Source organism: Microchirus variegatus (genome assembly GCF_963457635.1).
Source record: "Microchirus variegatus genome assembly, chromosome: 5".
Lineage (NCBI taxonomy): Eukaryota > Metazoa > Chordata > Actinopteri > Pleuronectiformes > Soleidae > Microchirus > Microchirus variegatus.
Window position 1 is genome coordinate 13,684,109 of NC_139806.1, and position 12,305 is coordinate 13,696,413.

At 40.7% G+C, this 12,305-nt stretch overlaps 1 protein-coding gene across 1 annotated transcript in view; it reads right to left on the bottom strand.

Moving 5' to 3' along the window:
• Positions 1-11,245, bottom strand: part of dnah9l (dynein, axonemal, heavy polypeptide 9 like) — a gene marked incomplete at both ends in the record, with an annotated part of 37,943 nt that extends 26,698 nt beyond the window's left edge. Inside the window, 27 exons of the mRNA XM_083889533.1 lie at positions 82-204; positions 328-450; positions 692-850; positions 956-1,039; positions 1,195-1,353; positions 1,576-1,662; positions 1,825-1,941; positions 2,034-2,256; positions 2,425-2,594; positions 2,704-2,824; positions 2,917-2,972; positions 3,061-3,138; positions 3,332-3,667; positions 3,783-3,983; positions 4,183-4,374; positions 4,512-4,616; positions 5,743-5,938; positions 6,031-6,155; positions 6,261-6,398; positions 6,596-6,712; positions 7,204-7,371; positions 7,449-7,682; positions 7,798-8,009; positions 8,239-8,338; positions 8,540-8,735; positions 9,826-10,016; positions 11,216-11,245. Of these exons, the coding sequence (XP_083745659.1) occupies positions 82-204; positions 328-450; positions 692-850; positions 956-1,039; positions 1,195-1,353; positions 1,576-1,662; positions 1,825-1,941; positions 2,034-2,256; positions 2,425-2,594; positions 2,704-2,824; positions 2,917-2,972; positions 3,061-3,138; positions 3,332-3,667; positions 3,783-3,983; positions 4,183-4,374; positions 4,512-4,616; positions 5,743-5,938; positions 6,031-6,155; positions 6,261-6,398; positions 6,596-6,712; positions 7,204-7,371; positions 7,449-7,682; positions 7,798-8,009; positions 8,239-8,338; positions 8,540-8,735; positions 9,826-10,016; positions 11,216-11,245 (4,041 nt within the window). The remainder of the gene's footprint in view (positions 1-81; positions 205-327; positions 451-691; positions 851-955; positions 1,040-1,194; positions 1,354-1,575; positions 1,663-1,824; positions 1,942-2,033; positions 2,257-2,424; positions 2,595-2,703; positions 2,825-2,916; positions 2,973-3,060; positions 3,139-3,331; positions 3,668-3,782; positions 3,984-4,182; positions 4,375-4,511; positions 4,617-5,742; positions 5,939-6,030; positions 6,156-6,260; positions 6,399-6,595; positions 6,713-7,203; positions 7,372-7,448; positions 7,683-7,797; positions 8,010-8,238; positions 8,339-8,539; positions 8,736-9,825; positions 10,017-11,215) is intronic.
• Positions 11,246-12,305: the final 1,060 nt, after the last annotated feature.

Here is a 12,305-nt window from a genome sequence, read left to right on the forward strand (position 1 = left end):
AGTTCCTTCCTGTAACTGTTATCTTTGGATCAGAATATGCCTACTGAATGAATGAGAAACAGAACAGTAACAAACACTCACTTGGTTGTCTTCCAGTGTCTCGATCAGATTCTCATCTGCTTTCAGCAGAGGCATCCCTGTGCTGGAATGAGTCTCATACGACAATGACATAACACTCCATGTCTTGGTTATCTCTGCCAAAACCTAAGCAGACATAGAAACTGTTTCTGTGCTTTATAGATATTATAATTCATATATACTGTATATATAACAATCTTAGATCCTTATTCTTGCACAATATACAACCACTATTTCATCTTTTCCTACCTTCTCTATGGCCATTTCTTTCACAGCCTTATCCACTATGTTTTTGACCTCATCCTCCACACGGTGAAGCTGTAATTCCAAAAGGTCCCCCAGGGTGGTGTTCTCCCCCATTACAAACCTGACCTGACAAACAATACACGGCAACCAAGAGAGGGATCACATTTCAGATCAGGATAATTGGGTTCACTCAGCTGTGCTGGTCATTATAGGCCTGGATATAGGAGCCCGTAGGATCGCTTAATGAAGGTACAGTACACGAAGATCAATAGAGTGACAAGCACACAGGGCGGAATATGATTGACGATGAAATGTTATTGAATCGAGTGGCATGAGACGTTGTGAAGCAGCGCAGAGAGTGTCATACCCCAGTGGTGTTCATCAGCTGCTGCCAGTGTCTTTTTCTGACAGCAGAGTTCTGCAGCTCGTTGACAGCTCTCAGAGAAGTCAACAGGTTCTTCACAGTCGACTCCAGGCCCACGTAGACGTTCCACACGCGCACCTCCTTATCCAGCATCTTCATCTCCTTTAATGTGAGACCAATGAATCATCAGACACTAATTATAAAATATGTTTAGAATACAAATACATTTTACACCCGATATTGTCTGTCCCTGTAAGCTTGTCATACTTTTGCAAATCGCCTCAATTCCATGTCCATCTGCTCAACATTGATCTCTTTCCATGGAGTCTTAGTCCAGTCCTCTATACTAGTCTGACATGGAGGAAAAAAAATGTATCTGTGATAGTGTCAAAACAAAACAAAACAATACAGAAAGGTTAATTGAGGGTTTTGGTGGATGCAGAGTGAAGACACACTGTTGAAAGCTGAGCTGACATAGTATTTTTATTGTGATGAGTTTTGCACACCTTGACGAAGATGACCATGTCCCACACTGCTTTGACCAGTATGATGTCAGAGCGACACTGGCGCAGCTGCCTGTAGTCTGGGAAGCTGACCTCGAACAGATCAGCCGTGTCTTGCAGCTTCTTCATTTCCATCTCCATCAATGCTACTGCTCGATTTGACTGGAGACAAGGGACATTTTTATAATAATACACGGTATACCATTGTTTCAGAAACTGTATAGATGTATAGATGATAGATGTAAATCACTAGGAGCAAATTGGCACAAAATGGGAAATATTTGACATTTTTATTGCCATTTCTGCAACAGTTTCATTAAATACATGACTTTAAAAGTTGTTTTTCAATGTACCTATTATTTCAACAAATGATATATATCTCACCTTATCAATTTGTTTATATGGCTCCTCCACTTTGATCCTAAAGATATGTTCACTACGAAACTGTTCTCTGAACTCGTGCTGTTTCACCTGAAATGAAGAGGGACATTCTGGATTAATAGAAACTAAAGGCCTGATGCATCTATGACTCAACACAGTGGGGGGTGTGTGGCGTCAGTCATATGTATAATGCAGGACAGAAAGTGAGGAGGTCTCTGTCACTCTACCCGACTCACACACACACAGCCTCACCTCAAACCTGACACATTTCCTGCGTATAACTGAGACTTCATTGGCCTGTAGAGGTGCCACTTCATGTTTGACTGTAAAGGCAATTTTCTTTAGACTCTTCCACTTCTCCGGCAGCTCCTGAGAGTAATGTAATATACATATATACATAGTTAAGTGTCATATTCTCCGAGTGTTCATGCAAATGTGATTATCACAGGAAAGGCACACACTTCCAGCTGTGTGTAGACGCTTTCAGGTAGCTGCTGTCCGTAGGTCTTGAGGAGTTCGGCTGTGGACTTGAGAGGTTTGAAGTGCTGCTCGTTGCTGATCTGTCTGTCTCGCATGGCCATGAGATGTCCCATGACGTCCACAAGACCTGCATAGTTGCAATCTGATACCTTATTAGACAGACCAAGGGTCGTGTTTTGGACAAAAGAGGATAATTCCCTCACGCTGCAGGATAAAGACAAGGAGGGATGATGTTAGATTTCAGAATGGAGACGGAGGCACAGCAATACATGTTTTAAATGGTGGTAAAAATGACAAAGAAAGCATTAATGGTGGGTTTTTGCTGATTTTAAATATATATATATTTCATATATAACTGCTTTTGTGTCTCACCTCTGGTTCACATGGTTGAGCAGGTGCTCCTTAAACATCCAGCTCCATCTCTTGATGACGTTCATGAGTGTGTGTTTGAAGGGTCTGATGTCGAGCTGCAGCCACCCACAAAACACTCTCTTGTCCTCCATCTTGCTCACTCGTACATAGAGAGACTCAAAGAGGTTGATCTGGAATGAAGATGAAATGACACAAAAAAAAAACAAAGGCCCAGAAACTGTGGTTACATCCACCAGATCCCTACATGTCTTTAATATTGGGAAAGCAAGGGAAGCCCACCTGCTCTTTAAACTTATCCAGTGTGGGTGGGTTCTTTTTTAGTTCATAGTCAGCATACAACTCAGCTTCTTCTATACTTAACACATGGCCATAAAGCAGAAATTGCCTCATGAATTCAGACCTGTGAAACATTAAAAAAAGGACTTTGCTTTTCTCTCCAAATTCTGAATTTCATTCCATGTAAAGAAAAAAATGATAAAGAGCAACAGTGACCTGTCGTCAGTCCAAAGGTAGCGATAGCTGGCAAATGATCCCTGGTATTCTCTGACCTGAAAATCAAAATATTTTAATTTTGAAGCCAAGCTTTGAGTGTAATAATAAGTTGGTCTGCAGCATTGATAAATCACTGACACTTACCTTAGCAATGGCCGCACGTGCCCGAGAGCGGACTGCATGGCACATTTCTGACAAATCCTCCATTTGGTTTATGTCACACTACAAGATGAGCAAACAAGACAGTGTGATGTAGCAGCGTTAAAGAAAATCTTTGACAACTATCGTTAATAAGTGCAGATATAATTGGATTTGCTTGATGTTTGACCTCTCATTCAAGAAAAATGGATGACTGAAAACCTTCACAGACATGTGACAACTACATTTATGTATGTGTATTCAGTCTGTACGGCACCTGATAATTATCCAGCTGTTTATGGTTTGCCACTCTGGGAATTAAGGACGCCACATTTGTGATGTTCATCACCATCTTGTCCACAATATCATAGAAGTTCCCTCTGTGGTTGAAGTCCAGTGAGGGCTCAAAGGTCATCACGTTGCTGTTGAGCACCAGCTGGACTTCAAACAGCGGTGTTATACGCTGGGACGCATCCGTGTTGTCCATGAGGTACTGCAGGGAGCAGCGTACTGCAGAGGAGAAACCTGTCAGGATTATCTGATCCACGTAGTCTGTGTAAGCCTGCCACTCAGCACTGCTCAGGTCTGTCACACTGAGCAGAGACTGGTTCTCCTGAAGCATGGTGGAAGAAGGATGTGTTAGAATAAAGATGTTAACATGTTAACAAAATGTGAGCAAATGTTTGACTCTGGAATCAACTGAGAGGAGGCAAGAAAAAGAACTGCACCTGCAAAAGTTCTTGTATCCGTTCACCTGCACTGGTGATAAGCGCGTGCTGTTTCGAAACACTCTCTTCAATTTCAGAGAAAATGAGGAGAGCTGAACCAGGGGTATTTCTGGTGATGAAAGCCTGGTGCATGAATTTACCCATAAGAGTCTGGATCGCCTCCACATTAGCTTTGCTGTTCTGAACACAACTGGAGATGCTCTAATGATGGGGAAAAGACAACAGTGATAAACAACATTACAGTGGTTTGACGACAGCTTGTTTAGTAGAGGTTAATATAATTGGTGTAAATTAACTGGCCACAAGAGAAAAAAAACATGGTTTAATGCTTCATTGTTAAGATGCAAGATATAATCTGTACTGGGTGATATAAGATAAGACAATATAAGATATTCAGTACCTTGACCATGTCTCTAGTTGTCTGAATGTAGTCCCAAAGGTCATCCTGAGTCCAGGTGAGCTCCCTGAGAGCAGGCTCTAGCTGCCGTTTGGTCTCATCCATCTCCTTTTTCACCAAGCCCACCTCTACAGCCAGGATTGTATTTTGGAGATGGTTGTACCATTGGGTCACCAACATTAATGTCTGTGTGAACTACACGATACAGAAGAGTTAATTAGATCCTTTTTCTTTTTGGACAAACCCTTCAGTGTTGAATAATTCACCCACAGTCCAGCTCAGATCTACATAACATAATTCCCACTGCAACACTTGGAGCTTAGCTTTCGCACCATGTAGAGTCTTTCTCGTTTGGAGTAGAGATGTAGAGCTGCTTTGGGAATGTTTTGGCTGTTCAACATACCCAGATACTTGACTTCTCGCAGCACTGATGTCAACTGTTAAGAGAGAGGAGAAAACGTAGTTACTGACCACACAAACACACAGGTTTAAAGCAGCCATGCATCAGTGGTAGAGAAGGTCATCTTCCAACCAGAGGTTTAGGGGGTTCGATCCCTGCCTCTGCTTCAGCTAAGCTGGCAGAATGCGAATGGATACCACTGATGTGCAATAGAAAAAAAACTGCTATAGATGCACTGCATTCATGAATGTGTGAGTGTGTGATGTCAAAGCTGCAGTGTAAATGCTTCGAAATGCACACCATTTACCATTAAAATAGCTGTGTTTCATTATTCATTTAGTCATATGAAAAGGTGGAAGATACACGAAGGTAAAATATTGTTTGGAACTGAGTGCACATTTATAGAGTAGAAGAGAGACTCACAGTACATCAGATAAATAGTTTATCCTTGGATTGAAGTGTCTGATCTTCACATTACTGGTTCAACATATTTATCACTGCTCAAAGAACATCTTAATTATCTGAATGTTTATTGAAAGAAAAATACCGTCGTTACCTATTCATCGAGTAAACTCAACTTTGCAAGTTTGATTTAAGAATGTTTTGTTCCATTATGTCTTTATCATCATTTTGTCCTTCCTGTGTAACCTCCCTGCTGACATCAGACAAGCCGACTCTCTCAAGGCCTTTAAATCAAGACTTAAAACCCACTCTGACTATAAAGTACCTGTTTATTTTTTGGTGACTGCTCTTCTCTAACCCCTGCTGTCTGTGCTTTGTTTCATAGATCTCTCTCTCTCTCTCAGACAGAGGCCTTGCAGTTCCAGACTCCTCCATCTTAGACGATTATTTAATATTCTGCAATCCTCTAAATTCTATTGGATGCATTTTCTTTGTGCTCTGTCTTCTTCCAGACGTCCACAGTGGTCACTGGGTTGCCAGATTCTTCAGACGAGACCAAAATCTGCACCATTGTTATTCTATTTCCCTTGGATGGACCTGTAATTGTGAACCACCCACAGCCTTGTGTCCAAGCCACCTTCATTAATACTAATATTGATATTAATTAAAATACCAGTTGATGTTACTGTTATTATAACCATCTGCCTCTCTCTTCTGTTAGCTTCCGTTTAAATATATTCAACACATGTATTGGTGCTTACAGCTGGACTAAAGTTGATTTGGTACAGGCCTGTGTCAGTGTCAAGTGACAGCAGGGGCTCGTGTAGGTGGGTTTGACAGATTTCCTCCAAGCCCTCTGTCCACTTCGAGAACATGTCCTCGTCGTGCTGGTCCAGAACCTCCAGAACACGCTCACACTTCTGGAAGACATCGTCTGCCTCGGCACACCCCAGAGGCCTGACACAGAGAAGGTAGGAGGGAAAGATAAACTGTATAAAGCTTGTTTTTTTTATAAAAATAATACGTTACGTGCTGAGGTCAGCTCATACATGTGGGGCAACTGGCAGAGGTTACTCCTGCTAGTGAGGATGCGGTTCCGAAGCTCCTGTGACCACTTGAGGTTTCCAGACACTGGCGGCATGTTCTTCCCTAAGAATTCACAGTCTGGCTGTAGCTAAAAAAAACAAATACATTTGGTTAATGACCGAATCCTATTCTTTAATTTAAGTAAATACTCTAAAAATCTAAAAATGTCTATTTTCTGTTCCACGTCTCTTACCGCATCTTTGTGTTGATTGAGTATAAACTGACAATGGTCTATTTCTTGGTTGAACATGGACAACAACACATTGTAGTTGGGAGAAAACAGCTGGTGGATTCTTGGTCTCTCGAGAAGGGTGCCAAAGATCTTTAACAGCTAAAGCAGATGGGGTCAAACAACACAGTTTTACATTTATATTTATCTGGTACATTTTTAAATTCAACTGTTATACAATTCCCTGAGTGAAATATGAACAGAATGCTTCTCAGCTAAGATAAATATTATATCCAGCCACTGTGATGCAAGTGTACACAACATAATTGTTTCAAGAGTTCAGGTGTGACAAAACCTACCTTAAAAATTGACTTCAGATTTTTGGAGTGCTGGAAAGCCAGATTAAGGACAGTCCCAAGCCTTTGGTCGAAATCTCTGTTCTGCTCCATGAAGCAAGTGTAGTGACGCACAAAATCCTGGAGGGCAGTGCACAGATAGATAGTTACAATCCCCTTATGCACAACAAAGTTTTTGTTATTTTCCAATCTTTATTGGATAATATGTTGAGAGCAGAATTTTAAATTCTCCTGAGCTCGTTAAAATCAGCACATACTGGAATATCACACACTTTATCAGATCAGATCAATTTCTGATTGAGTTCCAGGTCAGATTAGCCGAGTCACACTGGAAGATGTTATAAAATAGCTGTAAAATATGTAGTAAATTAAATATTGATGCGCTGACAAATAATGACTGCTGTCACTGGCTCTTGTGTGTTGCTTAGCAACTAATTTGCCTTGCTATTTTTCAATTACTCTACTGCTGGGCAGAAAAATAACATCTAATTATTATTTTTTATTATTTGGTTGTGCCTGTCAATTCCACTCATAAATAGCTGTGAATTATAGCCCACTGTGGCTTATTAATTAAATAGCAGTGTGATATCAAAGATCTCGGCAGGCCTCACATCGTTATTGTAGTCCAAAGGGTCATATTTGCTCTCTCTGAGGCCACGCCAGCGGTCATGAAACTCCTCACTCATGCTTAAGATCATTTCACTGAGAACTTTCCCTCTGGATCCTCCGAGTTCAATCTTCTCCAGCTTCAGGAAGTCCAGTGCTGTTGCAAAAAGTTCCTGTATATGAGAAATGACAAAGTCACTGACAGGTCAGGGTAAAAAAACAATCAGAGAGAACCCGACAACCCATGCACCTCAATCATGAGCAGCCTTTTCATGATGTGGTCAGAATGCTGGAACACAAGTGTAGCTGGAAAGTCCCACAGCGTTATGGTCTGCCCATGTTTGTAGTACTCAGGGATCCGCTGGCGGTAAGTGTGAAACAACTGCTTGAAGGTGCGCAGAACTGAGATGCTTATCTGGACTCTTTGCACCCCCTCCTCAAGCTCCATCTTAAACAGTTCCTCTGGGATAAGGTAGGCAATGACCTGAAAACGAACATTTACATTTAGCTTCTTTTGTCTACATTCCGCAAATGCTGAGCACCAGAATCAGAAATTACAGAAAGAGATTTTAATTTAACATAGAGGTTTACCTCCATACCTTTTCAATGATCAGGTTACAGAACTCCTGCAGGAGCACCACCATGCGTTTTGGAGTGCAGTAATATTTGGAATGGCTCCAGATAAGACAGAGTGTGTGGAAGAGAGGAGGCAGCAGAACGTCCACTTGAGGGGAACTTCTCTCTTCAAAGCTGCTGATCAGTCTCCTCAGAGGCCGCAGATACAGATCTATGTCCTCAGCCTCCAGCAAAGCTGTGATCATCACATGTACAATTTTTTCATAGCAATGTAAAATATGTCCTTGATAGAAAGGTTATTTTTAAACAGGCAAGCTAAAGTATAGATATGATAACCAAAACACAAATAATTGTATATTTTGAGACAAATTAAAAAAAGGATCCTAAAGGTGTATTTGATAGTTTTGAGTACCAAAAACATAACAAATATAGCGCTGGTAAATAATTAATAGATGCTTATCTACCCTCATTGACTTGGAGACAGACATCCTGAAAGGAGGAGTAATAACTGCTCTTGACTTTTCTCAGGAGCTCCATGATTTGTTGCACTTTGGGGCTCTGGATCTGAAAAGATGGACAACATACTATCAGGTTTTTCACCGGGGTTGATGTGGATAGATGATAAATATTCCATTAGTGAGTGGATGGTATGTCATACACATTCAGAGTCTGCTGTATGTTGAATTGTATATCGGAATAATCATCGTTTACAAAGTCTTTACATTCAGAATTGAATACACAACAAGCGCAGAAACGATCTCATACTTGTGAGTGGATGCCCAGAAGGTTTTCTCTTTGCGTGGCCCAGAATTGGAGCTCGACATTAGGGCCTGGGTGGTCTCCACCAAGCAGCACTGTCCCAGAGTCTTTTTTCAGGACATTCCATATCTGCCCTGACCACTGAACTATCAGAGTTTCTATAGAGTATAAGAGACCAGGCTCCAGTGGCCAACCAGCGGGGCTGCGGGAAAGAGACAGCGGGAGGGAAAATCAGTGTGGTTAATAATGGCAGTATACAGGCTGTGGCAAATCAGAGTGCAGTTAACAAACCAGAATCTTGTTTACTCCTATATCTGATATATGATTATTACTGTATCAATCTGACTGTATCACAACCATTAAACAATTTGTTACTTTGACACAACCAGTATTGAGGTTAAATGTAACAAGTTTGTAATTGTTTGTTGACAATTTGCCCTCATCCATGTGCTGATAAAAAACCCCACAATATTTATTTCTTTATTGACTATGAATTTAATTATAATTTCCCTACACAGTACTGTGTAAATGTCTCAGGGCAAATTCTGTGATCATTGGCATTTGGAATGGAATTGATGTGAGTTGAACCAGTAGAGGCTGTTTGTCTTGCTTTCTTCTAAAAATGTGGTTATTTTAAAACTGTATACATTTCATGGATGTGTTCCAATGAAGTGAGAAATAATTACACTGTATGCTAATGAACTGGTTGAGGTTTTGCTAGTTAGCTAGCTAGTCTCTAGTTTTCTCTTTGTTTCTTATTCTTCGAGTTTTCTGGCGGAATTCTCTGTTTCAGTGTGAAAAATGTTTTTTGTTTTTTTTGTTGAATAAAATACTATAATAGAATAGAGTACTTCCGTCACGCCAGGGTGTTGTTGTCAGGCCAGGGTGTTGTTCTCCGGGGCTGCATCTGAAAGCTATGCTACTCTTGACTACTGACTACTTTTGACAAGTGTTGCTTATTTTAGGTAGCTCCTGAAATTCGATTATAAATATATATTTTTTTGAACAACATCTGTAATTGTACAGGATAGCGATTTTTGTCATTCAAGAAAGATAGGTAATAATTAAAAACAAAATAAAAAAATAATAATGTTTATTTAATTAGATGTTACTTCCGGTAACAAGTTCACCGGAGCGGAAGTGGAGCGGAGACACTTGGTGGAGACGTGGTAAGAGAATAGCTTTTTTAAAATGAGAAATAAGTTAGGATATGCTTATCTTTCATCGTGGAAACCCTGACGAAGTAACCAATTCGACATGCGTACTCTGAATTCACCATGACCAGCACTGACCCGAGGGCGAGGAGGTGAGGACGGGCTCTCTGCACACGCAGAGGCAGAGGCAGCAGGGTTCTTCCCTCAGCGCGGCCTTTCAGAGTCACCACCCCGCTCCTAAGCTTCTCCAGATGCCGGTGGATGTCGTCGAACACCACCCGTGGCCAGTCCTCGTGGTTCAGACCACTGGTCAGCACGCACACAAGCACCTGTAAAAGCAGAGGGTATGCTCCATACACTCACGATTCACTTTATTAGGTACACCCTGAGACAGTCTAACTGCTGATCTACTTGGATTTCGACACACACATCTCCAGGTTTACAGAGAATGCTCCAAGTAGTGGAAATATAACTGTAGCATTGTAGTCTACTGTTTTATTTATTTATTTAATTTCATTGTTATTATACTTACTATCTTCCCTTTTTCATTAGAATCACTGTCTTGTTAAATGCCAAAGAAATAAGTGTCATATTTTGAAGGGATATGTGTACAGCCTTATGTGTATATATATTTAGTCAGTTGTTTTCTTTTATTATTCCCCTTTACTTGTTATTATAAGCAACTGTAACCCAAAACCAAACCATGACTCTATTCCCCCTTATTCAAAACATTTTTAATAGCCTATGTGATAAGTGATTTCCCTTGTTACGTTATGTTTATTTTTGTTTTTCTTATTTTAATTGAAAGAGACAATACAGTTTTTGTCAAAGAAAGAGAGAGATAAAATAATCAGTGAGCACCAGGAGAAAATGTCTCAGTCAATCAATCACTCATTCATACAGAAAGAAATGTGACCGCCTCCCATTTGCAGATGAGGAAATGTCAGAGGCAGTAATGCATACATTAATTAAAAAATGAAATACTACAAAAATCTTGACAATAAATTAACAGAATTATACAGGAAGAACTTTATCAGGTGCCCCATGTACCTAAAAAAGTGGTCTGATTGTAACTAGAGAGAGCACTCGGAGGAAATAAAAGCAAAACTCCCACACAGTTTACAGTTGTTTTTTGGATCTGTGTTTGGGTCACTACCAAAATCTTTTTTCTAATGCTGTTCACTGACAAGAGAAATCTAATAATTTCCTCTTTGGGTTGTAACATAATTATGTCTCTAGACATTTTCATCAAAAGCTGCTACTTTTTGAGCATAAGTGAATCAGTCATATTATACAGAACTCTAAAGAAGTCAAGTTGCTACTGATTCAGAATTTGTAAGAATCAGCAAATGCTACAAAATCATTGTTCTACTTGTATTGTTTAATACAATTTAAAAATACTATAGATCTTTATTGGAAAGTTTACTGCTTGACTTAAGACAAGAATCAAGACCTTTCAGACAATTTTTTCCCCGTCTCTCTGAGTCTGACAATCACCCATTCACTCATAGTCACACATGAAGCTCACCTCTGAGATGACAACAGGAAGGTGCTCCATGGGATACCCAGGCACCTCTCCCAGCTGGAGTTGGCGTTTGAATCCCTGGCGTGCGATTGTCTGTACGCCCTTCTTTAGCACACACAGCAGTTTGGTCTTCCATGGTGGCGATGACTTTACAGGTGTGAGAACAGTGGGGATGCTTTCAACCGCATTGAAAGCACCAGAAATAAGCAGTGACTTATTTCAAAAAGTGTACGTTAGATGAAGTGTAGACAGCGAGGTTTACTTTAAGACTGTGTGCCACCACGTCAGCTCATTGTCTTGTTTAGGAGCTGTTGCCATTCAACAGATATAGGCATTCTTACTTCAATGATATTAATACACATTAGACATTAGAAAAAATTGTTTCAGAAGCAAATTGGAACGAGAAAACATTAAAAATGTATCTACTTAAGTGCTGTGTGTATTTACTATGTGGTGTGTAATACATGTTGTTCTTACCTGAGCATCCCCTGCATGCAGTGTCCCTCCAGGACCGTTGAAGAGCAGCAGCCTGTTGGACCCAGTGTGGTCCAGGAAATCCAGTATAATCTTCTGGTTTTCCTCTGCGCCTATGAAGCGGTTCCATTTGTCTGTCTTCACTCGGAGGATGCAGAAGGCCTGCTCGCGAAGGAAGTCCACTCTTTCGTCTGATATCACAACCCCAGCTTTGAGAGCGGACTCCTGTGGTACATGCACTCCTCCTGCACTCCCGCTGCCTAAAGCCCGACTTTTACCGATGCTGCTGGCGGACTCGGCCATCGAGACTCAGCTGATGAGAAGAAATGAAGACCTAAACGCTGCTCAAAATCCCACAGATTATAATAAAAGGTACAAACTCACCTCAGCCTTTAAAAGTCACAATCAGAAGCTTCAAACAGAACATAGACAAGTTCCCTCTTATTGTCTCAGCTTTATGTTTGTTTCTCTTCTTTAGCTCTGAGTAAGCTGGTAAACTGATACACACCTTGATGGTCAAGTTATCTTCTCTCAGTGTGTGGACTCGCTTCATTATCCTGCAACTCTATCCTGTAACCGGAGCCTTCACATGTGACCTCACTACAGTGACACCTACTGG